The following is a 27,487-nucleotide window of genomic DNA, read 5'->3' as shown; positions in this document are numbered from 1 at the left end:
ATAAACTATGTATGCATCTGTTTATTTGTGTTATTCCAAATGCCATGCATGAATCTGAAGGAATTTGACAGAATCGGAGTAACAAAAGGTTTCAGCAATTCTCTTCCTCCCCAACCCGGCCCGGCCACCAGACCTACCATGTGATTGATGCTGGTGAAGGGGGTGTTGTCAGTGATGGTCTCAAAGGGAGACCGGGCCCCATTGCCATCGGTGGGGGCAGCCACTTCCCAGCTGAACTGCACGGACGTCTGGTTGATGCCTGCCTCGCTGCAGCGCTCCTTCATGACGGCATACCTGGGGAAGTGAGGGTCACAGGGTGTGACACAGACCAGTGGGTAGCCCGGAGAGGGGGCCTTCTTGACTCCTTCCTTGGTAACCTCTTCCACGTGGTCGTAGTCAGCAAGGGTGACAACCTGAGAAAGGCAGCAAAGCTTCAGGTTAGGTTGGTTCTTGGGAAGATCGGAGATCCCTTTCCCAGAGACACTCCTGATCACTTAATTTCTAGGGATTCTTTAAAATATAACAGAAGGTTTTATAATCCTTTGCCGGGTACCCTTAAGGGCACTGCATATCTTTAGTGGTGCAGGAAATCCTCCTACTGCCTGAGATAAGAGCTTTATTGTCCTGTTAACTGCATTCCAAGCCGATTCTTATCACGCATGTAAAAAATACTTTCATTTTCCTGCACATGGAACCAAAGCTATATTGTGACTGGCAGTTGCTAGCTTAAAGTTGTATTAAAATGTTATCCGTACATAGTAGCACACCCGGTATAATAAGAGTAAACAAAGGTAATGCATTTCTTCCATGGCCAAACAAGAAACACAATTTGAAATAATCTCCTGTTTTAAAATGTAAGAGAGTAGTTAAGGGAGGTTAGAAGGCTTGTTCTGACTGCACTATTAGGTGTTAAATAACCCCTGGTGATCTCAGGCATTTTCCTCTTAAATGTAAAGTCTGTACATTCATTCTGTTCATCCTGAATTGGGAAGCACAGTAGCACATTTCTACATATACTTAACTCTCTTTGTGGGGTGAATATGTTGGATAATAGATTGGGAGTTCTACTTTCTTATCTTCCAGGTCCTACCAGAGCAAAATGTCTTTATCAAGCTAAGCTACCTACATGATTTGGTCTTACTCTTACGTCAGAACAAGGCTTCTCACCCTTGGCCCTATTAATATTTGTGCCAAATAATTCTTTTTGTTGTTCTGTGCATTGTAGGTATTTAGCAGCATCCCTGGCTTCTACCCACTGGATGCTAACTGTGACAGCCAAAAATGTCTCTGGACATTGCCAAATGTCCTCTGGAGGGAGAGAATGGTTGGCTAGATTCTTCTGGTTGAGAACCGTTGTTAGAAGAACAAAGAAGTAGCTCACCAGAAGTCCCACTTCTCTCAAGTTCTCATCTGCTATTCACTAAGACATAAAAGCAGCAATCCTAGGTGTCAAGCAACTCACAATAGGTGGCGCTGGCAATATGAGACTTCCTGCTGCCTCCTGATCTAGAATTGTCACGGTGGCAGTAGTCACATCCCCAAGAACTGCTTCCACTGGGTCATCGGGGCCAAGGACTAGAGAGAAGGATTCATGCCATTCCCGGTCTTCATTGGACAGAATCTCCACTTTAAAAAAGATGTGATCCACACCTTCACCAAGGACAGAACAAAAAGAGAGCAAAAATCTTATTAGTAGACATATCTAAGAGAGCACAGGCTGGCACTGCTGAGATGTCAAGTTAAAATATAACCTTTCCTTACAGAAGTTTTCTAGATATGCAGTGACTTCTAATCACTTTAGCCCCATCCTAAGTGAGGAATCTGTTTGACAGACCAAATTCCACCTGTGGTAGAGGCTCTGTCCTAGAGATTACTATTCAGCACCATATGAGGATTAATGGCCCCTGCCTGACACACTGGCTGGCAGTAATAAAAATCTATGATCCAAAATATGCTTCATCCTGGTTACAAGTTTTTTTTTTGCTTAATTTTCTTTTCCCATTTACACTTAAGCATGAGCTTCTGTGTGGCTGTGAGTACTTGCATACTCTTCTAAATTGCCTCCTAAGAAGCAGTAGGGGCCAGGTCCGTCTCCACAAAAAGATCACACTGTGGAGGTTTAGCACCTGGAATAGTGCTATAAACCCTTCCTTTGCTGTAAAATGATTCTTTGAGTATACAAACATCCCTGATCATAAGTAAGGACCTTTCTTCCTCTCCTAGAGACATCAGGACCAGCTTGCTTCCAGATCTATCTTTCCTCCAGATCCCTAAGGATAAAAGAGGGGTCCTTCTGCAAAAGTGGAAGAAGAGCTCTTCTTTTCCAGCAAGCACCAACTAGACACACATGGGATGGAGCTGGAAGCCCATTAAGGCTCCAGTGAGCAGAAGAGATACACAGGGACCCATGACCACCAGCTGCCACCATTTCTGAGTCACCCTTTCCATACACTTGCTAGGACATCTTTGAAAGTCCTAATACTGCTATTCACCTCTGGCTACACTAAAAATGATGCCAGGATCTATACCAGCTTTTCACTTTACACTGCTCCAGAAAGTTCTAAGGAAAAAAACTAGCATACAATTCAACCCTTTACTTGGTCCATTCTCCTCATCAAAACTTCAGACAGGGAGATCCAACATGGCGGCGGGCGTGGAGAGATCAAGTCTCTGACCTCTTCAGCTGCGTGGGCATAGGGAGTCGTAAACCGTCTAAATGCTGTTTGCTCGGGATCACTAGGCAATGCTGAGCTGACGTGGATCTGGGGCAAACAGTCTGGGCCTCTCAGAACACACACTGAGCCCGGATTGGCTGAATTCAAGCTCCCGTTCGCCTGCTTTTCGCAGACAAACTGCTATGACTCAGCACTAAACGATCCGGCTGAAATAACTGGTCAGCCCTTCTGAACCTACAGAGGTTAATGCCAACCGAGCCTTCATAGGCAGTGGCAACAGGATTGAAACGGGGCTTGGGAGAGCCAGTCAGGACCCCCCGTTGCATTGGTCACCCGGCAAAGGGAACGAACTGTCGCCATTTGCATGGGATACAACCATGGCAGAGAACTGACGTCACCAGAATGTGGCGGAGGAGATAACTTCATTGAAACCAGCGGCGACAGGTGTGTAACCCCCTAGCCTTCCCTCTCCACACAGCTGGAAAACCTTAAGGGCCCCTCCCATCTCTCCCGTGAGCGCGATAGCCAGACCAAGGGTATCAGGAGTGGCGCGGGACCTGCAGCGTGGAACTCACGGCTACCGCTCCCACCAGTGCTGACAGCTGAGGTCTCTTGCACCAGCTACCGGGGGCGTGGCTACCGGAGGGCAAGCAAAATTCGCTGAGGGTTCTCAGCCCCAAGCTCTACAAACTTAGGGTCTGAGGGAATGGCAAACAGGGAGAGTGTGCCCAGTCGTTCATGAAAATAGGGCTCCCAGGAGCAGCAGACCTGGCGTATAGCCAGTATTGTGGTGAGCATCACCAGTGAGCGGGGCCTGGCTTGAGGAAAAGTGGGGAAGTGACTAGACACAAGAGAAGGCCCTAGGCACTCAGGATTGGAGACCCGCCCAGTCTGGGAGGAAGAGCTGCTGCACAGTGATTGGTTCCTGCGTATTGAGAGGAGAAGCTTGGCCCAGTGGGCATAGCTCCACCTACTGGAAGAGAAGTTAATCAAACTCTAAGACTGCATTTATTAGTTTTTTTTAATTTGGGTTTTTTTTTATTTTCATTTTTTTGTTGTTTTTTAAATTTTTTAAAATTTTTTTATTATTTTTTTAATTTTAATTTTTTAAAAATTTTTTTTCTTTTTTTACTTTCTATTTTTTTTCTTTTGTCTTTTCATTTCCCTTATTCCCTCTTCCTTGAATTCTACCTGCTTACTCTCATTCTCTTTAGTGACTTCTTCCCTTCCCTTCTAATACCTTTCCTCCCAAGCATCAAATAAATTTATAGGAGTAAACAGTAACTAAGCAGTCAAACAGAACAAGAAGTAACATGAGCAGCATGAAAAAGCAAGGAAGAAAAGGAGTACAAACAATGAAGGACAGCCTAAATATTCAGGAGGACCTAGAGTCATCAGAAAAATGGTCAAATAAAGAACTCAAGGAATACCTTAGACAGATGGAATGGAACCTTAAAGAGGATATCAGACAGCAAATTCAAACAGTGAAAGAACACATTGAGAATGAATTACATAAACAGATAAAAGAAGAAATTAAGCATCTTTATCAGGAGATAGAGATTATAAAAAAAATCAAACAATAATTAAAGAAATGAAGGAAACTATAAACCAAATTAAAACCTCAAATGAGAGTATCACTAACAGAGTGGAGCAAGTTGAAACCAGAACGTCAGATAATGAAGACAAAAATATATCATCTTGAAAAGAGTCTAGCCAACTCAGAAAGGCTGGTAAAAAATCACGAGAAAAACATCCAAGAGATATGGGATAACATAAAAAAACCAAACTTAAGAGTCATCGGGATAGAGGAAGGTATAGAGGGTCAAACCAAGGGAATGAGCAACCTGCTGAATGAAATAATTATAGAAAACTTTCCAGAAATAAAAAAGGAAACAGATATACAAATTGTAAATGCATACAGGACACCGAGCATACGAAATCACAGTAGACCAATGCCAAGACACATTGTTATGAAGATATCCAATATACAGAACAAAGCGAAAATATTAAAAGCTACAAGAGAAAGGAGGCAGATTACATTCAGGGGTAAACCAATAAGATTAACAACAGATTTTTCATCATAGATGCTGAAAGCGAGAAGATCCTGGAACAACGTATTTCAAACACTGAAAGACAATGGATGCCAACCAAGAATTTTGTATCCAGCAAAATTAAGCTTCAGGTACGACAACGAAATAAAAATCTTTCATGATAGACAAAAGTTAAAAGAATTTGCATCCAGAAAACCAGCATTGCAAAGCATCTTGAGCAAAACACTACACGAGGAAGAAATGAAAAACAATAACCAAAGCCATCAGTGGGAAGTGCCTCAGTAAAGACAGAGGGCAGGGGGAAAGCTAATCATGGTGAAACAAACTAAATTAAAAAAAAAAGATAAATAATCAAACATGGCTGGAAGTACAAACCATATATCAATAGTAACTCTCAACGTCAATGACTTAAACTCTCCAATAAAGCTACATAGGCTGGTAACATGGATTAAAAAAACAAATCCAACAATATGCTGCCTCCAGGAGACTCATCTGATTGGAAAAGACATACAGAGGCTGAAAGTGAAAGGTTGGGAAAAAAATATACCACGCACACGGTCCTCGTAAGCAAGCAGGGGTGGCCATCCTCATATCGAATAAAATTGACTTCAAGACTAAGTTAATCAAAAGGGATAAGGAAGGACATTATATACTGTTAAAAGGAAGCATTCACCAACAAGACATAACAATTATCAATATTTATGCACCAAATAATGGTGTTGTGACGTTCATAAAACAAAATCTCCTCAAGTTCAAGAATCAAATAGACCACAACACAATAATTATGGGAGACTTCAACACACCTCTCTCACCATTGGACAGATCCTCCAAACAAAAGTTGAATAAAGAAACTATAGAACTCAATATCACAATCAATAACCTAGACTTAACTGACATATATAGAATACATCAACCATCATCAAATGGATATACTTTTTTCTCAGCAGCACATGGATCCTTCTCAAAAATAGACCATATATTATGCCATAGGGCAACCCTCAGTAAATATAAAGGGGTGGAGATAATACCATGCATTTTATCTGATCATAATGGAATGAAACTGGAAATCAATGATAAAAGAAGGAAGGAAAAATCCTTCATCACATGGAAAATAAACAATATGTTACTGAATGATCAATGGGTTACAGAAGACATAAAGGAGGAAATCAAAAAATTCTTAGAGATAAATGAAAATACAGACACAACATATCGGAATCTATGGGACACAATGAAAGCAGTTTTAAGAGGGAAATTCATCGCCTGGTGGTCATTCCTCAAAAAAAGAAAAAAACAACAAATAAATGAGCTCACACTTCATCTCAAAGCCCTAGAAAAGGAAGAGCAAAACAACAGCAAATGTAGCAGAAGGCAAGAAATAATCAAAATCAGAGCAGAAATCAACGAAATGGAAACAAAAGAAACTATTGAAAAAATTGACAAAACTAAAAGTTGGTTCTTCAAAAAAATAAATAAGATTGACAGACCCTTAGCCATGCTAACACAGAAGAGAGAGAACTCAAATTACTAACATACGGGATGAAAAAGGCAACATCACAACAGATACTACAGAAATACAGAAGATAATTAGGAATTATTTTGAAAACCTATATTCCATAAAATAGAAGATAGTGAAGACATCGATAAATTTCTTAAGACATATGATTTGCCCAGACTGAGTCAGGAGGGTACACACAATTTGAACAGACCAATATCAATGGATGAAATTGAAGAAGCAATCAAAAGACTACCAACCAAGAAAAGCCCAGGACCGGATGGGTATACAGCGGAGAAAAAGTTGGCTCCGATCTACATATTGTGGGGTCGGGCTCAAAATTCCTTAATAGGACACCCATAGCCCAAGAGTTAATAACAAGAATCAACAAATGGGACTTTCTTAAACTGAAAAGTTTTTTCTCAGCAAGAGAAACAATAAGAGAGGTAAATAGGGAGCCTACATCATGGGAACAAATTTTTACTCCTCACACTTCAGATAGAGCCCTGATATCCAGAGTATACAAAGAACTCAAAAAATTAAACAATAAGATAACAAATAACCCAATCAACAAATGGGCCAAGGACCTGAACAGACACTTCTCAGAGGAGGACATACAATCAATCAACAAGTACATGAAAAAATGCTCACCATCTCTAGCAGTCAGAGAAATGCAAATCAAAACCACCCTAAGATACCATCTCACTCCAGTAAGATTGGCAGTCATTATGAAGTCAAACAACAAGTGCTGGCGAGGATGTGGGGAAAAGGGTACACTTGTACATTGCTGGTGGGACTGCAAATTGATGCAGTCAATTTGGAAAGCAGTATGGAGATTCCTGGGAAAGGTGGGAATGGAACCACCATTTGACCCAGCTATTGCCCTTCTCAGACTATTCCCTGAAGACCTTAAAAGAGTGTACTACAGGGATACTGCCACATCAATGTTCATAGCAGCACAATTCACAATAGCTAGACTGTGGAACCAACCTAGATGCCCTTCAATAGATGAATGGATAAATAAAAATGTGGCATTTATACACCATGGAGTATTACGCAGCACTAAAAAATGACAAAATCATGGCATTTGCAGGGAAATGGATGGCATTAGAGCAGATTTTGCTAAGTGAAGCTAGCCAATCCCTAAAAAACAAAAGCCAAATGTCTTCTTTGATATAATGAAAGCAACTAAGAACAGAGCAGGGAGGAAGAGCAAGGGGAAAAGATTAACATTAAACAGAGTCATGAGGTGGGAGGGAAAGGGAGAGAAAAGGGAAATTGCATGGAAATGGAAGGAGACCCTCATTGTTATACAAAATTACATATAAGAGGTTGTGAGGGGAATGGGAAAAAAAGGAGAGAAATTAATTACAGTAGATGGGGTAGAGAGAGAAGATGGGAGGGGAGGGGAGGGGGGATAGTAGAGGATAGGAAAGGTAGCAGAATACAACAGTTACTATTATGGCATTATGTAAAAATGTGGATGTGTAACCGATGTGATTCTGCAATCTGTATTTGGGGTAAAAATGGGAGTCCATAACCCACTTGAATCTAATGTATGAAATATGATATGTCAAGAGCTGTGTAATGTTTTGAACAACCAATAAAAAAAAGAAAAAAAAAGAATTGTAATGCATTCTGCTGTTATATATAAATTTAAAAAATAAATAAATAACGTTTAAAAAATGAAAAATAAAACCACAAAACTTCAGACAGACACCTGGTTGTGATCTGTTTTGTCTTTCACTCTTTCCTGGCTTATCTCCATGTTTCTCTCTGGGGTACACTTTTTTTGGAAAGCCTATAAAAGGGCGTGTGTGTTTCCTAGTAGAAGTGAAATTAACTTGAGCATAGGGGTTATGCCTTCCAGATTTTAGCAAGCTCTGAAGGATCCAGTGCATAGCTTTGCACCAATGATTGTTTAAGGATGGATATACATTTTAAAACCAAGTGTTCCTATCAATCAACCAAACCACAGGATACAAAAAATACCCTTTTAAATAAACCAAAATGCCCAGCATGTTCTAATGTTAGAGACTTTTAAATCCATACCATGATTATGAATTAAGTTTTACTTGCAACCTCAAATATATGCTCAACAAATGCATTATGTTATTGCCACAACTTTGTTTCTCTGCTCATTCCTTTCTTCACATAAAAGGTAGTCATCTCTCCATTAAGAAAACCCACAGATTGGAATTGGCATTCAATTACCAGGATTAAATTTCAAGACTCGGCTCTTTGGGTAATAATCTACACCAGACTGGGCAGATCCATCCCGAGTGCTACAGCGAATCTTGGAGGTCCTGTTCTGATCCCCTCTTCGGATCACCTTGATGTTCAGAATTGCAATGGCATCTGGTCCTGCGGGTTCCCGGACTTGGTATGCAGCTTCTTCAAACTCAATGGTGGGCGCTAAGGAAGCATGGTTAGGAAAACAAGAGCAAGTCAGAATAGCATAAAAAATACAGACTCCCATGCAAATACCTTATAATGGCAAGAAATACCTTATAATGACAAGAGGGAACAATTCACATTAGTTAACAATACCAAGGCAAAATGGCTTGTAGTCATAAAAATCAATCAGCATTTACCCTTAAGCAATGCTTTGGAAAAAGGAATTTATTTGTGATCCTGTAGGAGTTATTTCTCACATGTGTATTAAAAATAATATAATGGGGGAAATAGTTTTTAGAGACTTTGAAGTGCATGATGTCCAAGTTTCTGTTTTTTGCTCCTAGAATGTTTTTAAATTTGCACAATTTATCAAGAGACTGAGACATAGTGGACCCTTGATTAATAGCTATTGACTGATGCCATGAATTGACTTTTTATTTATAAGCTATGAATTTCTAAGGATTATAATTTATCTCATTTATATACTACTTGAGTTACCAAATCTATCCTTCATCTCTGGTTTTCTGGATACACCCTCCCAGTACTAGTACCTACCCACAATCAGCTATTCCTAACTCTTCACTGGTTATTTAGGTAAGCATGGTTAGTTTTAGCAACTGGCTACAATGATAATTCAGGAACTCAAAACTTTCAAATATTATCTGATCTGAGGCATTCCTGTCATTATTAGGAAATGATTAACAATTTGGCTTTTTTCCCAAAAACTATTTAAATCATGTCTTCTTTTCTAGTACATTCTCATAGGGGAAGGGCAGGGTGGTGGTTATAGTGATAACAGAGAGTGAGATTGAAGAGATGGGAAAATTGGGAGCAATTACAAGTTTTATACCATTTTTAGGATATTATTAGTATACTGTAGATGTTTCTTGTCTGTTTCCCGCTCTTCCTTGCTCTTAGTCTTTCTAATTGTAGAAGACGAACCTTACTTGAGACTTTAGAGTTTTCAGTAAGAATGATTGCTAAAATGAGGAAGGCTGCTGGAACAGTAGGACTGTTACCTCGCTGAGCCTCCATCATTGGGTTATCTGTGTGCTGGGAGAGGCTCACTTCAGGATTTGAACCTCAATCTATTTGGGTGAAGGACTACTTCAACGTCAAGGCTGGCTGTTCTTATTTTACATGATTCCAAAGCAGTTCCTGATTTCTCATTAGGAACCCTACAAATCTCACTAACTCTCTCAGTAGTTAAGAGTGTAGATTTTAGCCAGGCATGAGGGCACATGCCTGTAATCCCAGTGGCTTAGGAGCTGAGGCAGGAAGATTGCAAGTTCAAAGTCAGCCTCAATAACGTAGCAAGGCCCTAAGCAACTTAGTGAGAACCTGTCTCAAAATAAAAAATAAAAATAGAAGGGCTAAAGATGTGGCTCAGTAGTTAAGTGCCCCTGGGTTCAATCCCTTATGCAAAAAAAAAAAAAAATATATATATATATATAGATATATATATAGATATAGATATAGATAGATATAGATATAGATATAGATATAGATAGATATAGATATAGATATATATGCATGTGCCCTCATGCCTGGCTAAAAAACTGGATGAGAACCAATTCTAATATATATATTGGTTCTCATCCAGTTTTGCTGCTAACAGTTTTGCAATTAACAGTTCAAATTACATAACTTTGCTGAAGTATAGTTTCTTCTCCTAGGTAAGAAAAACTATTTCAAAGGATTACTGCCAGGACTGAGTGAAATACTATAACATGGTTAGCATGTACCATAAATATTCAATAAAAATCAGATATTGCTGTTTGCAATATTTTATATAGTTACTCATTAAAATATCTACTTTAATAACAGTGAAGTCCTAATTCAAAAAACAGGATTTGTTTCTTCTTCTTCCTGGGCCACTCTTTGCAAACACCTGACTATAGAATATAAGTTGGTTTTTTTGGTTGTTGTTGTTGTTTTAGGGCAAATCAGTTAGAAGAAGCTGAAAAATTGAACTTTTCCAGGAAGGTAGCAGTGTTTTAAATCAGTTCCTTGGAGTCAACTGATTCTGACTGTATTTCTGAATCTGCTCCTGATCTGCAATGATTTAAATGGCTTCTATTCTCTGTGTCAGCATTTCTGTCCTAGCTTTTAATCATACTTATTCCTTATCTTTTGGCAATATGTAGGGAATAGTGAGATTAGAAATACCCTGAACTTATCAGAGTGCCATAGAGGGTGATCACTTGCTGCAAACATTTGATATATACATTCAGAGACTGTTATTAGTAGGCACTTCCACAGCATTTTTGTTTTTCAAATATCATTTCATGTCCCATCAACCTAAGAATAACTAAAGGCAATTTCTTTTGTTACCATCTTCATCATTGGATATGGTGATGGTGGCCATGTTATTTTTTCCAACTCTGGCTCCACTCCAGTGGTTTCCAAGAGGATGGCCAAGGTAGACCCTGAACTGTTCCTCGGGCTCAAACATGGAGTCATCATGGATATAGACCGTGCAGTTCTTTACCTAGAGGCAATGGCACAAGATAAATTAAAATCTATAGCAAGGTATCAGTAACTGGCTTGGTTTTCCTAGGAAACTATTTTTCTTCTTTTCAACATCAAAGAGTCAACATGAATTCAAAAGGATCCAGTTGCAGTCCTAAAATAGAATGTTTACATCTAACAACTCATGCCTGAGGGGAACCCACCTAACTAATGGGACTGGTATTAGAACATTTCAAACCCTTTTGACTTATTGGTGATGAGTTGTGAAAACCAAAATTAATAAAACAAATCACCCACTAAAAAGCACCTGTAGAACATTCGTATGCTTTCCCACATGTTGCCTCGGCTGCTCAGTATGTTTGCATGTGTTACAACAGACCTCCAACAATGGGTATTTGACATATCATTGGACTTCCTGGACGTCTGCATAACATACTTTTTCCTTCTGAAAACTGAATGGTTTTTAAAAGAAACTCAAAGCGTCTTCATGTTAGGCTAAAGATCTTTAAATTTTAAAGAACTCTCAAATCTGCTGCCAAATAGAATCTTATTTGAAAACTGTTGAGAATTGAAAATGAGAACACAACCCAATACCTGTTTGGTGGAGAAAAGTCAAGTGTTTCTCAAACTGAATATTCTCCAGCGAGGATTGCATTTTTTAAAAAATGTAAAACAAAATCACAAAATTTTAGATAACATACCAGCCTCGGTAGTAGATCTATGTGATATGAAGTGAGATATTTTTAGTTGGATCACTTTAAATCTACTATCTTATTACATTGCAAAGGATATGTGGGCAGAGAGTTCACTCTGATACTTCCTAAGTCATAATACATGGTAGGAAGGAATCCCAGTGAGCATTTATATGTTACTTGTTAACCTGTTTTAAGTCCTAAAGATTGTTTTCCTTTTCTTACATCTTTCCTAGAATAAGAATTCCTTATAGAAAGCATGAAATTAATGGTGATTCATGGGATTCTTTTTAAAAGATATTACAGTATATGCCAAGACCCAAAGCTTTTTGTTTTGCAAGTCAAAGAAATGGAGATTCTAAAGCATGCTTAGGAATGATGATAGATTGTCATGTGAGTAACATACAGACTATTAAACTGTATTTTCTTTATACTTTCATTAAATTAAAATTCTCTCTTAAATAGACAGAGCATCCTTGTTTGAACTTAAAGCAAATACAGACATGTAGACTCAAAGCTGAAGTTATATCTGTAGTGTTTGCATGTGTTCACAAGCATGTTTCAACCTTCCATGAGTAAAATTCCAATAAAATATACAACTAGGACAGGCCTTTATGAGTCATGGGTGTGTAAAACTCTTAAAAGTCCCAGAGAACAAACCTATCTTTTTTTGGTAGTAGAGATGAATAGAGGACAAATTTGGAGTGAGTTACAATGGGTAAGGTCTTGAGCTAAATTTCAAAAAGACAAAATTTTGATTCATTTGATTACATCAAGATTGAAGAACTTCATTGAACTATGAAGACCATAGGAAAGTGACAGAAAGAGAAAGATATATATATATATATATATATATATATATATATATATATATAGATAGATAGAGACATATAGATAGATAGATAGATATTACACTATGTAAAACTGACAAAGAATTAACATTTAGGATATTTAAGAAAGTAGTAAAAGTCAGTAAGAAAAAGATAATAAAATGATAAAATAGGGAACAAAGAAGAAAAATCTGCTCATAAGCTATTTGGAAGTCCAATAAGCTAACAAGAATATAAAATAGTAATAATTAGAGAATACAAGTTAAAACATGATATACCTTTATGCTTATAATTATCTCTGCAAAAAAAAAGATGAGTAATGTTAAGTGTTGAAGAGGATGTAGGCTTGTAGCAACCCTCCTGCATTTCTAGTGACATTCTGGAAAGTATTCTTACACTTTTTCCCCCCAAATTAAGCACATGCATGTCTTTTGGTCTAGAAATTTTGCCCCTGAGTAAAGAAATTCTCTCTCAAGTCTGTAAGTGGACATGTATGAGGATGTGCACTGAAACATTTTGAGGTGGCGGAGTGTTAGGAGCTTTCTTGATGCAACCCCTGCGACTCCTTATCATCTATGGCTGAGTGTGCATAAGTGAAATATAGCAAATACACATCATGAAACATATGTAACAGCCAGAAGTAACAGATTAGAGGTCCACAGACAGATCTTAAAACATACTGGTGAGTAACAACAATAAAAAATTGAAAAAGACATAACATAATACAATTTTTATCAATTAAAACTCATGTATGCTAAATAAGAAGCATTTTTAATAGAACAAATAAAAACAGATATACAGATTAAACATAAAAGTTTGATGGGTGGAGAAGAGAATGTGGCTGGAAATGGAAGTAAAATGAAATGAATAAACAAACTGAAAATAAAAATGGTGCCGACTAACGTGGATGTTGTGCCTTGAACCAAGAGGTACATCTGACCCAGTCATCTGAAATTGAGATTCAAAAGGGGGGAAATGGATTCTCATTCAATATAAACCTTTGACATACACTGTGGTCGAATCCTTTTATTCTGATGCAGCTGTGTTTAGTGACGAGATTTTTCCCGAGTTCCCATGACCACATGCATGACTCTTTGGGTACGTTATCAAGAGAATACTACACTGAATCAAATATGCTCAACATTTCTCTATTCAGTCCTGTGTGAGGATGCATATTATTTTGGGAGAAAGACCCAGATATCAGAGAACTATTTCTTAGTTCTTAAGTAACACCAGTGGAAAGTGTTACATTTGATGGAACTAAATTTCCAAAACATTGCACATTATTGAAATTTCCCATCTCAAACGATGATATATGTATTTGTTTGCAAGTGGGAGACAAAGAAGATAGTCAAATGGAATAGATGACATTATTTAAAATATTATTAATTGGTAAGGAAATTCCAAAATATGCTCCAAGTTCATTTAATTTACCTACCTGTGGACAAACAAAGGTGATAAGAAGAGAATGCTGTCTTTAAGCCACCACAGTTCCACTTACCTTCTCCCCTTTCAGAAATGTAATCCGTGAAGAATCTGCATTTCTTCTTTCCCCAAAGTCCTCCATGACCTGAGCTGAATGGCCCTGAGTGTAGCATCTCACTGATGACTCATAGCTCAGGTCTCCGCTCCGAATGATAGGAACATGCAGGACACCATCTTTCTCCTTCACTAGGAGCAAATCCTTAGCAAACTGCATGCTTGGCACTGGGTGAGCAGGTGGAGAGATGGAGGCATAGTTAGTGGGAGGCACAGGGATGCAGTGGCCACGGCACAGCTTGCAAACGGCCAACACAGGCCGACAAGTCACAGGTGCTAAGTGGATTTCACAAATGGTTGTTGCTCTCAGGCAAGGAAAACTACTTCAACTTTGAATATTATTCCAATGAAACAGAAGAAATCAACTTTTCACCTGTCTTTTCTCAGCTTCAGGGTGTGGTCACCATCTCAAATGCAGGCAGGTGAAAAAATGAAACAGGTGCAAAAAACAAAACAAAACAAACCTGTGACAGTGACTTGGGTACTCAACACTTCACTTTAGAGCTACAATAAGGAAAACAGCAGGGCTAGTCTGATGGGCAAATGGCCACTCACATTCTCATACTGAGGCCAGGTGACAAAAGGGAAGAGTGGACACTGACAAAGAGAGAAAGGCAGGTTCTGTTTAAAGGCCTCCAGTTGCCAGATCTTAGTTTCAAATGAAGCCAGAGATCTGGGTGTTTTTCTGGATTTTTTTTTTTTTTTTTTTTTTACCTAACGTAAAAATAACAACAAATAAAATAAAATGATAAAAATTAATTTCCATATAAGCCAAAATTATTGGGAGCAAACAAAACATATACACAGTCTGAATTTGGCTCCTAGTCTGTGACAGGTACTATAGTTTTATCTTTTTTTATTTTATTTTTTTATAGTTTTATCTTTAATAAGTCATGTCTCATTGGTTTTTAGGGAGGCACCATAGCCAAACTGTAGTTAAAAACAAGGATTTGGGGATAATTAGGCCTGATTATCCATTCCAGACTTACTACTTATTAACTGTATAGGGCATAGGACAAATTATTTAGACTTTCTGAGCCTTGGAGCTTTTTTTTTAATTGAAAAATATTGATATCTAACTTATAGAATTGAGAAGGTATTGAAAATACTCCCTCAATTAGAAAATATGTGCATGATAGTCAATACAGTATTGAGTATTGAAAAAACTCTCTCAATTAGAAAATATGTGCATGATAGTCAATACATTGTCTAGCTCATGGAAGCACTCAAATTTTGGTAGAAATTATATATTATGATTTAGATTTGTCCCCTAACTTCAGGCTTCTCAACATGAAGAATCATTTTTTTTCCTCTTTACTTCCTGCTGTGAGGCTCTGCATTAAGACATTTCCCCAAGCTCAATATTTTGTTGACTACTGGCTATTAATTTCTTTACCAACAATCCAGAGGGTCCTATGTCAAAGTCTCCTAAGGTGAATTAATCTTCAAGGCTGTAGGAAAGCCAACCTAAAGCTGTTACCACCTATTTCCTGGCTGCTTTCTGGATGTGTCTTGCCAAACCAGAAAAGAAGAAGCAGGAAGGGTTGCTGTAGGTAGCTCCTGGCTCTGAGAGTTCATGGGCAGAATGCTGTTTGCCTCTGACCTACCCTTGCTCTGAACTATCGGCTTTGGAAAAACAAAACCATCCCATCATCTGAACCAAGCCTACTAGCTATCAAATATTCCTTAACAAAAGACAGATGAAAAGACACCTAAAGAGAATTAATAGCTATGGCATTAAGCCCTATACATTAACCAGTGAGGACTGTGTCATCCAGACGAAGGCCTGTGCTGTTAAAAGGTAGGTAGCAATGACATCACTAGCTTTGGAGGACCTAAAGGAGGCTTGTTGCCAGGGAAAAAGCAAAACAATCAGGGAAGCTTTTTTGTTCCTGGCAGACATCTCCAGCTTTAGATTGGTTTTTCCTGCTGGCCTGGCATGCCTCAAGTCAGATGAGAAAGTTAAGTGCTAAAGTGGTAATGTGGTAATGTTTAGGGTTTGTCAGGTACTTATCAACCCCCAATTCATCCTGAGCTTTAGAAGACTCCTTTTTAACAAGATACTCTCATTTCTCTCCCTGTGTGAGGAGAGAGAGAGAGAGAGAGAGAGAGAGAGAGAGAGAGAGACAGACAGACACTGGGAATGGACACTTCTCAGCAGGAGACTGACAAGAGAAACAAGGTGATTGTAGGAACAGATTTCTGCATGATGAATGTGTGTGTTAAGGGCTTTCACATATATATGAATGTCATCTCAACAACCCCATAAAGCACTATAGTCCCCAGGAAGGAGTAGCATTGGCCCTGGGAGTTAGTTCCCCAGATTGCAGAGCCCCTCTCTTTCCACACTAATGGGGTATATAAATATAAAACAGAGATTTTCCCCCTGAAGTTTCATGGGCATACAATGGGTACAAGGCACTTATTATCAGCACCTCTCTCCATATTAATTGTACCTCTCTATATATAGGCCATTGTAGTTATCTTTTTACTTGTGTAAGTCTGGTATCCAGAAATAGATTGTGAGACTCTGCCCTCTATTACTCTGCAGCCCATACAATGTTGAGCACCAGTCTTAGGCAGAGAGAATGTTCTATAAACATCTTACCCTGCTAATCTTCTTAGTAACTGACAAAGTGAATATAAACACCAATGCCTGGAATGTGATGGTCTCTTTACAGGCAATGGTTAAGCTGGAGATTTAGGGGAAATATGGCCTCTGGTTCCTTGAAGTTAATGAGAAGGTATGACTTGGTTGCATAGGCAGGAGAATACTGCCGTAGTGGCTATATGGCCTTTTTTGTCTGGCTCAGTCAGTGTTACTCATGCCTAATTCTAGGTAGCAGAGCAGAAGAGGTAGGTGAGAAACAGGAAAACATTCTGAGATGAGCTACTTCGATGATTTAAGGTTCTGAAAGCAGCCTAGTGGGAAATGATAAAAGGCGCTAAGATTACATCAGAAGGCTGAAAGATGGCTTGTAAGAGTCTTGAGCGATGGCAAGCATTGCTGTCTAGAGGGCAGTGGCCAGCTAAAGTTGCAATATAAAAAGCTAGCACAGGAGGGAGGACAGGAAACCAGAAGAGAGGCATGGATGGCATGGACCAGAGTTCTAACTCTGGCTCTCATCACCTCCTCTCCATACGATCATGCACAAATACTTCAGCCTCAGTGTAACCAGCTGAGGGGCAGAGATGTAAGATCTTTCCACCCTAGATTGGCCCAGAAAATGGACTCAATGAGAGTCAGTTATTACTAGGAAGAAAAGTAACCAATAGAAGTAAGCACTGAATATTACAATAGGTTACTGAAATAGGTTTGGGGATTTCTTTCCTCAGGGTAAGTCGTTGACTGGAAATAGATGGTTGTAGCCTTTCTGAAAGATGGGAAATATTTTGTTTCACATATGTATTCCCTAAGACTACAACCTCAACATCTATCAATAAAATAATGAGAAAAAATAACTAGAATCTTCTGTGTTGATCAGAGTACAGTGAGGATTGCATGTATTACTGGAATTTCACTGGTTAGTGGCATAAATTATAGATGTGCCAGGAATAAATATGTAAAATAACATCTATGATGTGCCATGGGCTATAGGAAAATTTTTTGCATATTTGGTCTAATTTAATCCTTACATCAATCTTATAAGGTAAGTATCTTTATTATTTATAGATGAACAAAATGTGGATTAGTAACCTTAAGCCTCTGGCCTAAGGCTAAGGATGTGCTAGGGCTGAGATTTATTTTAGGGCTTCTAACTTGGCATTCATTTTCCATTTCATCAGAGGAAAATTAACTAACCTTTTATCCAAAAAAACTAAGAAGTCATTTCAACAATAAGAAGAATAACTGATTTTCTTTCTTTCTTATTTTTTTCTTTCCCTAAGGAAAGAAATATTCCATGGCTTGCTTCTACCACTACACCAACTAGAACCATGCTGCATAATGCAAAGAAAATGAACTTGGAGTCAAAGACCTCCAACTAGGCAATGGGTGACTGTTTACTGCCCTTATTCTCAGTTTCCTTAACTACCAACTAGAAACAAAAGGAAAGCCACGATTTCGAACAAATGGGATACATTTAACAGCTCACTCTATAAACTCTGAATAACATTTGAATTGTAGAATTGTAGAGCTGGTATAATCTCGTTCATGGTGAAAAGTTACCATTTTGTGAGTCACAAACATAAATGTAAAGTTTAAAGTAATAAAACTTCTGAAAGAAAACACCAAAGAAAATCTTTTTAACCTTGGGCTGGGCAAAGATTTCTCAGATACAAGACTAAAAGTATGATCTCTGAAAGAAAAATCAATCAAGGGCGGCCACTTCAAAATGACACACTTTTGTTCTCTGAAGGACATTGTTAAAAAGAAGAAAGAGATAAGAAGCAGACTGGGATAAAATATTTACAAGACACAAATCTTTGTCCAGAATATACCACAATACAATAATAGAGGGGAATGGCAAAAAATGGACAAAATATTTGAATGATATTTCACAAAAAGGATATATGGATGGCAAAAGTACATGAAAAATCTGCATCATTAGTCATTAGGGAAAACACTTCAAGCCTCAGAATATCATTGCATACCTACTAGAATAATTTTTAAAAAACACAAAACTCTGACAATCCCAAACATGCACTTACTATATGATCCAGCAACCTCAGATGAATAACTATATTCATACAAAAATCTATATGCAAATGTTTATAGCCACTCTAGTTATAATTGCCAAAACCTTAAGACAATCCAAATGTTGTTACTCAATAGGTCAATGGATAAACAAACTGTGGTATATCCATACAATGGAAAACTACTCAACAATAAATGGAATTATTTGTACATGCAACAATATGGATAACCCTCAAATGGGTTTCTCTAGTTGGAAGAAATCAGATAAAAAAAATGGTACATATTACATGATTCCATTTACATGACATTCTAGAAAAGGCAAGACTCAGGAGCAGAAAACAAATACGTGGTTGTCAGATCTTGGGTTTGGGCAGAAATTGACCACAACGGGGCATGGGAGAATTTTCCAGGGTATTGGAACTGTTCAACATCTTTGTTATGGTGGTGAGCACATCACTGTATGCATTTTTCAAAATAGAACTGTATAATAAACAGGGAAAAGTTCATTTAGGTGAATAAACACTTCAATACTTCAATAAACCAGGATATAAAATAAGACAGCATCATTTTGGATGCATAGGGTGTGTATGCGTACACACACATATGTGTGTTTGTGTGGATAGTACACACACATACACATATAGGCATATATACATAAATATATGTTTTTCCCCAAATGATAAACATACTGAAAACTGAGTAAAGTGGTTGTTTCCAGTGAAGGAACCTCAGGGATTGGGAGATGGCAAAGTAGAAGAAAGATTTAATTTTCATAGTATATCTTTTTAGTATTTACATGTTTACTACTATATACACGATATAAATTATTTAAAAATGAATAAAAACATTAGAGATACCCTGCTGGGTTGCCTGTTCCTTTCAGGGAGATTTTTCAGTCACTAAGAGTTTAATCATGGACTTTACCGTCCACCATGGGGGCTGCTGATGAGAGTCCTCTCACTTTAGGTGGAAAATCTGACTCAAATCTTCTCTATTTACGTCTGGAATCCACAATGTATTATAAATGTCTAACTATTCTAATCTCCATCATTTCTCCTGAGAAGCAACTTCCCTTTCCTCCTCATCCTCAGTTACTTGGGTTACATCTTCAGCAGTAACTGATGCTTCGTTCATATACCTGCCTCTCTTTATTCCGGCATATCATCTTCAATACTGCCAGTATAAGTTTCCTAAAACAAAAAATCACATCAATGACTGATGACAAGCATCTGCTGGTCTGTTTGGCTGGAAGAGAACACCTTTTAAGGTTTGACTCCAACCTGTCTCCCCATTTCATCTCTCTATTCATCTCCTGCCACGCTCAAAGCAAAAGAGAGTATTCCACTGTTTCCCAAACATGCATCGATGTTTTATATGTTGTATATACTATGTCTCTACATTTGTGATGGGATTTCTTTTATCATGATTCCTATCACACTTGAAGACTTGGCTTACTATCACCTCCTCTGTGAAATCTCCTACAATCACCCCAAGCATAATTACTGTTTGGTTCCCTCTGCTCCTGCAGTAATGGATTTACAGCAACACTGAGTCATTTATCATAATATATTCTAATTTTTCTGGTTTAGGGTCTGACATTGAACTTTTTGAGTACACAGCCCAATGCTTATACATATCTTTATGCCTGCCAGAGTATCAGCACACCATGTATTTCTTGAATGAAAATATGAATGAGATACAATGTCATATACATGGAAGTTAAGGAAAAAAATAGAAATATATTTTGAAACCACCAGCTGGCATCCCCAATCTCTTACCATCTTGGAATGTGTCATTAATTGCAATGACAGCCTGGAAGGGTTTGGTCAGTTCAGCTCCTTGTGCTGAGCTCAGAAAAACCACAAATGTCTCCAGTCCTTCAATTACCGGATACTGGGTATCATCCAAGATAGTCAAGGTGCAGAACTGGAGGAGAAATCAAAGTAGACTTTACAACATGCTCAACACTCGACTCTCTGCCTTTGAGACACTAGGGCAGAGGTGGCAACTCATCTTTTTCTGGTGGTCTTAAAGCAAGGTGTTTTAGAATGATAATCTCTATATCATATTCTTTGGAATTTGTTTCTAGATACTTACATCAAACAGGTGCAATTTCTATCCTAAATCTACACTGTAGGATATTTGTTGCTCAACAGGCCACTTTGAGAAGTTTTAGAAGATCCCCTCATAATTTGTTCTCTTATTTGTATGCTTATGTTTTTATAGAAAGTGAAGGTCATAACATTGCAAGGGGAACTGAGGGTCCTCCAGAGGGCTTGGAAAGTAGACTCCAGACCACACCAACAGCGTCATCCAGACTTATGAGTTTGTGGAGTCTTCAGTGTTGCAGACTCACCTGCTCAGTGACACCTGGCCCAAATTCCACCTTCCTAGAGCTGGGGACATAGTCAACTCCCGGAGTGGCAGAAGCTGGGTCAGAGGGTCGTGTTGCACACCAGACAGATGTGAGAGTAGAAAGGTCAGTACCGTGGCGGATAACTGGAATCTTCACCGTGCCTGATTAACAGAGATTTTAATGGTCAACCTTGAGCCAAAAAAATCAGTGGAGTTTCTAGAACACTGTTCTCTTTCACTGCAAGAGTGACAACTTTATCCAACTCAGCTTATCTAAATCGACTTTGGTGGTGGTCCTATGCACCCTTGGAGGAGGGCCGAGAGGTCACATTGCCCCCTTTTCCCCTGACATCATGATCAAGGGGAGCTCTACAGGAGGACCACATGGAGGTGGTGCTGGAGAGACCACTCTCTGGGGAATGTTCTTAACAATGTACTGGAGAGAAGTGCCCATCGTAGACCATCTCAAGGCTATTTAGGGAGAAGAAACTCAGAGACTAGGTCCTCAGCTAGAAAACAGTCGACAACCAGCAGGGGGGAACTTATGGGGCCCAGAGCTGGATGTTCCTAATTGAATGTTTTAACTGGGTTGATTTTCCTATTTTATCCAAGTGGTGCACACATCATTACTCAAACCATATGTGCTTATTGCTTATTTCAGGAATGAAGCTCATCTTCTGGCCCACTGTGACATCATATTTTGTAGTGACTTAAAGATGTTTGGTTACTTTCACAACCAAGGTCAGAGAAAGTCTGACATGAAAACCCTATCAATTGCCATGTTTTTATAGTCAATATTCTGTGAGGTGACATGTAGTCATGGCATTGTAAGAAGCATCAGCCAGGACAATCTCAAACTCCTCTTCCTCTTCATACTCGCTGTCATCAATAAGCATATACGGAAGGGAGATAGTGCAGTCAAAAGAACAGGGTTCTACTCCAGCTCTGCCACTGTATTAGCTGTTTAATCCTTGGTCATTTATTTAACCTCTCTGGGCCTCCATTTGCTCTTCTATCTTCCATAGAAGATCTAGTGAGAATGCATGAAATACCCATGGCATGCTGTCTGACATTCAGTCCATGCTCAAAAATAGTAGTTTCTAATACTCCTCAGAATCCCTTCAAAGAGGTGAATGGCCTTAATGTGGCTCAGATCAACTGATACTCAGCATATCCACCATCCCCTCTGTCAGCAGCATGCAGGGGACTTCAAGACCACTGGGAACCCATAAGGAGGAAGGAGCCTGGGCTCTGAAACACCATGTGGGAGAAATTTGCCCACCCATTGCTTTGGGCAGGTACATAAGTGCAAAAGTTCCTTTGTGTGAAACTGAAACTTTGAAGTTAGTTTGGGTGAGGGAACCTCAGAGAGGCTCTCCATTACCTGCATCCTCGCTGACAGTGAAAGCTGTGTTGCCCAGGGAGACCGTGGAGGCATCATTGGGACCACTAATGAGCACCCTGGCTGTTGCCACCCTTCCGATGCGGGCATTGTGAGAAGCATCAGCCAGGGCAATCTCAAACTCCTCTTCCTCTTCATACTCGCTGTCATCAATAAGCATGACGTCACAGGTGGACATGGTGACACCAGGCCCGAATATCACTCGACTCTCAGCAGACATCCCTCTAGACTTAAAATCAGAGCCTGATTCTAGAGCATAGAGACTACTTCCCATAGCAGACTTAGGGACCGTGTAGCAAATTGCAGATACGATGCTGCTTGAATCACCTGCAAGTCAAATGGCAAGAAAACCAACACAATTGAAAAAGCACTTCCCAAATTTTAGAATCTCTGGTCCATTAATGAGCTTGGCTCCCTCTGACACATTCAGACTCTATCAGGAAACCTTCCAGAGTTACAGTTTCTCTTAAGCCTGTAGTATAAACTGCTTGAGGATTTAATATACCCCAGATACTTGCCCAAATAACTCAAAATGGATTTCCTATTCTGTGAATTTTGTGCTCTGTTAATTCACAAGTCTGATTGCCCACCATTTAAGACCACAGCGGGTGAAAAGATAAGAGACATATTTGGTACTTTAAGTAGCAAAGTAATTGTGTCCTGAAGGTAGTGCTGTGAGCACAGTTCACTGCCTTTCTGAATAAACTTCTGCACTTTAATTCCCTCAGAGAAAGAAGCTTGTTTTAAAAAAAGAAAGACAAAGCCAAATAAAACTTGCCTCTCAATGGCTTTACTTATTAGTGCTGCATTATCCCTTGGTGATAGCCTGTTCTGGGCCTGACTTGGTGGCCTAGAGCAATCAATGGGGCTTGCTGGTTTTCCAAGTGGTATTAGGAAGGTTTTGTGCCATCTACAGTATTTGTTACACTAATACCCAGTCAGCAGATTCAATAATGAAATCTGACATCATCATTTACAGTCATGGGGATTCCATTCCATTTGTGATTTAAAGTCTCAATCATAAATCCATACATCTTTGTTTTGATTTTTTTGACCTCGAGAATTGTCTTTTGCTTCTCACACATAGTTTATTTCTCATCTGAGCTCTACATATGATACTCATGTAGGGAAATTTCTTAAGTACATTTTCTGTCTTGTAAGAACTAAGGTTCTTAACTTCCTTCCTTAACCAAGGTTACTAAATATTTTATAGATTGGGTGACTGATTAAGAATCCTGTGTTCATAAATAATTTGCAAGGTTAAATATAACCAATCTTCTAGTCTGATTTAAGAGTAAATGGAGCTCTAAATACTGGAATTAAGAAGGGAGGCCTTCTGATAGAACTCAGTAAGGGTGGAATCATTATTAGTGCTGTCTGGGGATGCAGTGGGTCAATACATGTAAAATACACACACATGAGTTAATATGACACACAAGCACTTGGCACATAAGAGGCACTCAGGGATTGCTAGCCATTATTGTAGCTCCTCGTCACCTTTGGCACAACAGACCTTTTCTTTCAATAGGTGCAAATAAAAACCCAGCACTTTCGTTGACCCGGTAGGTCTTCTTATCAAACTCCAACGTGGGTTCGTCCTCAGTGTCACTGATGGTGACCTTCGCCTGGGTGAACTCCCCTAAGAGGGCATATGCCGGCAGGCTGAGCTCCACAGAGAAACTCTCAACACCCTCGAACACGTCATCATCATTGATGACGATGGTGCAGGACTTGGTATCTTCTCGCTCATCAAACTGTACCTGCCACAAAGGAAACAACAGGAGCCTAACCTCAGCATCCCTTGCTATGGTCCCCAGGAGCATCCTGAGCAAAGAGCTCTCAAGTCCAGTGGGTCGAGAACTGACTTGAACAGCAGGATCTCTGACCCCTCTCCTTGCAGCATACCTGGGGCACTCAGCCACCTGGTCCCATTCTTCTCCTGGACCTTTGGGCTGATTAATTGTAGGAGGCCTGAAGGGCAGAGCTGCCTCCTACCATTTGGTGACTGAAGAAACCCAGTTAATAATTACTCATATCCTGTTTTCTTAACTCTCTTGGGATAGCAATAGCCATCATTCGATTACTTAGTTCTCCTCTTCTTTTGAGGCAAGTTTAACAATAAAGACCCCTGACCTTGGAGTATGAGGTTCTAGGCTCGGCTTCTGATTCTGTTATTTCCAAGCTAGGTAAAGTTATAAGACTTTATGAACATCAGATTCTTCATCAGCTAAATAACAATAATAATTTTCCCATTTTACATATTTATTGGAGGATCAAGAATAATTTAAAGCACTGAACAAATATATTATCATTACTGTGACCATATTACTCAGATAATTAAATTTGACATAGAATCTCATTGCACTAATAATAGAGGTTGATTCATAGAAAGTTATTTAAATGAGCCCAACTAATTTCAACTTTATATTTAACTAAATTCTTTGCCATTAAAATGGGCTAAAACTATAACATGAATAAATTTAGCCTGATATGAAATGGAGAAATTATTTTATATGCATACAATTGTAAACTTATGGGAATTTTTCTGGTTTTACCTTGTTGAAAAAGAAAAAGAGAGAGGAAGAAGGAAAGAAGGAAAGAAAGAAGGGAGGGAGGGAGGAAGGGGAAGGAAAGAGAAGGGAAAGGAAAGGAGGGAAGATAAATCCTTCAAATGAAACCTGACATATGAACATGCCAAGAACTGAAAAAGCAGGAGCTATACTTTGTGCAAACTACAAGTTTAAAAAAATAGTTAAATATTCATAAACATCTAGGGCCATGAATATCTGAAAAACAGAATTTTAGTCAAACAGAGAATTATTAGCATCTATCTACTTGATTAATCAAATTAAGTTTTTTCTAAGCTCCATATTTCAAATCACCCCCAAGAAAATGAAAATGAAACACTCAATAGATCTCTATTTAAGATCTAGAAACCATTCACAGTCCTTTGTCTTTTCTTGGGGAAAAAATAAAAACTACGAGAACATGCTGTCTTAGCCTTTTTCTAAAAGATCCTTTAGCTTATCTGTTCTTTTCTAATTCTTCATTTAAATTGAACATAAGAGGGCTCAGCTTAGTCCAGCTGATTTCTGAGCTCAATTAAAGGTTCCAGTCCACTTTCTCTTACAGAGATTTGTGTCACCATAGAATACTGAAATTACTTTCAAAATACATTGAGTAAGTATTAAATGCCAAGCATAAAGGAGGACAAATACAGGGCCCTTTGCCCTAAAGGAATGGACTATTTTCCTTTCTCCTCCTCCTCCTCTTCCTCCTCTTCTTCTTCTTCTTCCTTTCTCTCTCTCTCTCTCTCTCTCTTGTTCCCAAGGCTTTGCTCATGCTAAGCACACACTGTATCCTGAGTTACATCCCCAGTCTCCTCACAGCTCCTTCTTCTCACTCATTGTCACCTTGGTGCTAAGGACCACAGGCACATAGATGACTTGCAAATTTCTCTCTCTACCTCAGACTCCTTCCCTCAGTCCCTGCCCTTCTATTCATCCATCTACCTGTTGTTTCTAAGGCAACTCGTACTTAACATGTCCAAGGCAAAGTCACAGCACCACACCTGTCAAATTGGCTCCTCTTCTATGTAAGAGGCATCACTATCCATCTCTCCCTTCTGCCCCACTATCTAACCCACTGCTAAATCCTATCAATTCTTACTAATCTTTCCAATCCATTCACTTCTCTCCAACTATCTAACTGAAGCCCAAGCTCCCATCATCTTGGACCTTGATGGATCAGGTAAATTCAGGGATCAGGTCTGTAGCCCACCTACCTGGCCAGCATACTCCACGTAGTCCTGCTGTCCAGGCTGGGAGGTGACCCTGGAGCTGGAGCTGGCTGTGCCTTGCTCAGTGCGGCACAGGACGATGGCATACTGGTTCAGGTTCCCCGTCCTCTGCACAGTGACGCTGACAGACCCTGCCTTCTCACTGACATTGTAGCTAGGAACACACAAAAAGGCAGTCACTGAAAATCAGCCCCGTTGCTGTGAAGAAACCACTTGTTCAATGCCTGGCTCATCTGGTTATTGGTGTTAGGCAAAGAGGCAGTTTTGTGCCTTCAAGAAGCCCCATGGGAACTAAGGAACCTTTGTTTACTTGGAACACACCCAGTGCCAAATGGACCAGGACACTAAGGATGTAGACCTTTGCCCATTTTGAAAAAGAGCTGAGTCAGATATTTACAAAATGGACAATACATAGGAGCCATGAACTTCAGACTTCAGGACATGGAAAAATTACAATCTTTCCCTCCTGGGGGAGAGTAATCAGAATAGGCCAGTGGGTTTTTAGGGAAGGTGTGCAGAAGGCTAGTAAAGACTTAGCCAAAGTGGAAACTGACTCAACTAGATCAGGGAAATGTATAAGGAAGCCAGGACAATACTAGAGGTGAGAGCATGAGACCTGAGCCTTAGGTGACAAAGGCATTGAGACAAATGAAGTTTTATGTCAATGAGGAGGAGATGGGATGAATTTAGTATACTGCTAGGGATCTGAATTGCTTTTCCAAGTTGGAGGCTAATGAAGGTCATTTGCCATTAACTCATAAGAGTCTCATAAGGTTTGTAAAGGCCACAGGAGAGTAGGGAGTGAGCTGGCCATTGTTTTAAATCACCCAGGATAGCCACTGGATCTTGGTTTGAGTCTTGCTGCTGTGAGGGTTTTAGGCAAAATGCCTCTGCCATTGTCAACTCCAAGACCCTCTCTATTACTCAGTCCATCAAACCTTAGAAGGTTAGACAAAAAGGGATGCGTCCGACTGAATTTATGTAACTTTGAAGGAGACACAACCAAAAGGCAAATAATAGCAAAACATTATATTTTAAAGTTGATTCTAACTGTTTCGTAATTCTCCAAGTGTGTCTAAGAGTAGAAGAGCCTTTGTCTGGGACCAGGAAAGCAAGTTTATACCTGAGTTCCAATTTGAACATGACT

General features: G+C 39.2%; 1 protein-coding gene across 6 annotated transcripts in view; it reads right to left on the bottom strand.

The window, feature by feature from the left end:
- Positions 1-27,487, bottom strand: part of FRAS1 (Fraser extracellular matrix complex subunit 1) — a 448,933-nt gene that overhangs the window by 32,790 nt on the left and 388,656 nt on the right. For 5 of the 6 annotated variants that reach the window (XR_014023287.1, XM_081304117.1, XM_081304120.1 and 2 more), the window contains 10 exons: positions 26,326-26,494; positions 24,055-24,301; positions 22,524-22,868; positions 21,141-21,301; positions 20,563-20,710; positions 14,111-14,316; positions 10,950-11,106; positions 8,433-8,633; positions 1,463-1,650; positions 138-413 (listed from right to left, as the gene is read on the bottom strand). Coding sequence is in view for 5 of the 6 variants with exons in the window: in XM_081304117.1 (XP_081160243.1) it covers positions 138-413; positions 1,463-1,650; positions 8,433-8,633; positions 10,950-11,106; positions 14,111-14,316; positions 20,563-20,710; positions 21,141-21,301; positions 22,524-22,868; positions 24,055-24,301; positions 26,326-26,494 (2,098 nt within the window). In the remaining variant the exon portion in view is untranslated. Of the gene's footprint in view, positions 1-137; positions 414-1,462; positions 1,651-8,432; positions 8,634-10,949; positions 11,107-14,110; positions 14,317-20,562; positions 20,711-21,140; positions 21,302-22,523; positions 22,869-24,054; positions 24,302-26,325; positions 26,495-27,487 lie in introns of those variants that run through there. The other variant, XM_081304121.1, reaches the window with a different exon arrangement.

The sequence above is a fragment of the Spermophilus citellus genome (assembly GCF_964194105.1).
Source record: "Spermophilus citellus genome assembly, chromosome: 8".
In the NCBI taxonomy this organism is placed as follows: domain Eukaryota; kingdom Metazoa; phylum Chordata; class Mammalia; order Rodentia; family Sciuridae; genus Spermophilus; species Spermophilus citellus.
This window is presented reverse-complemented; position numbering and strand designations above follow the sequence as displayed.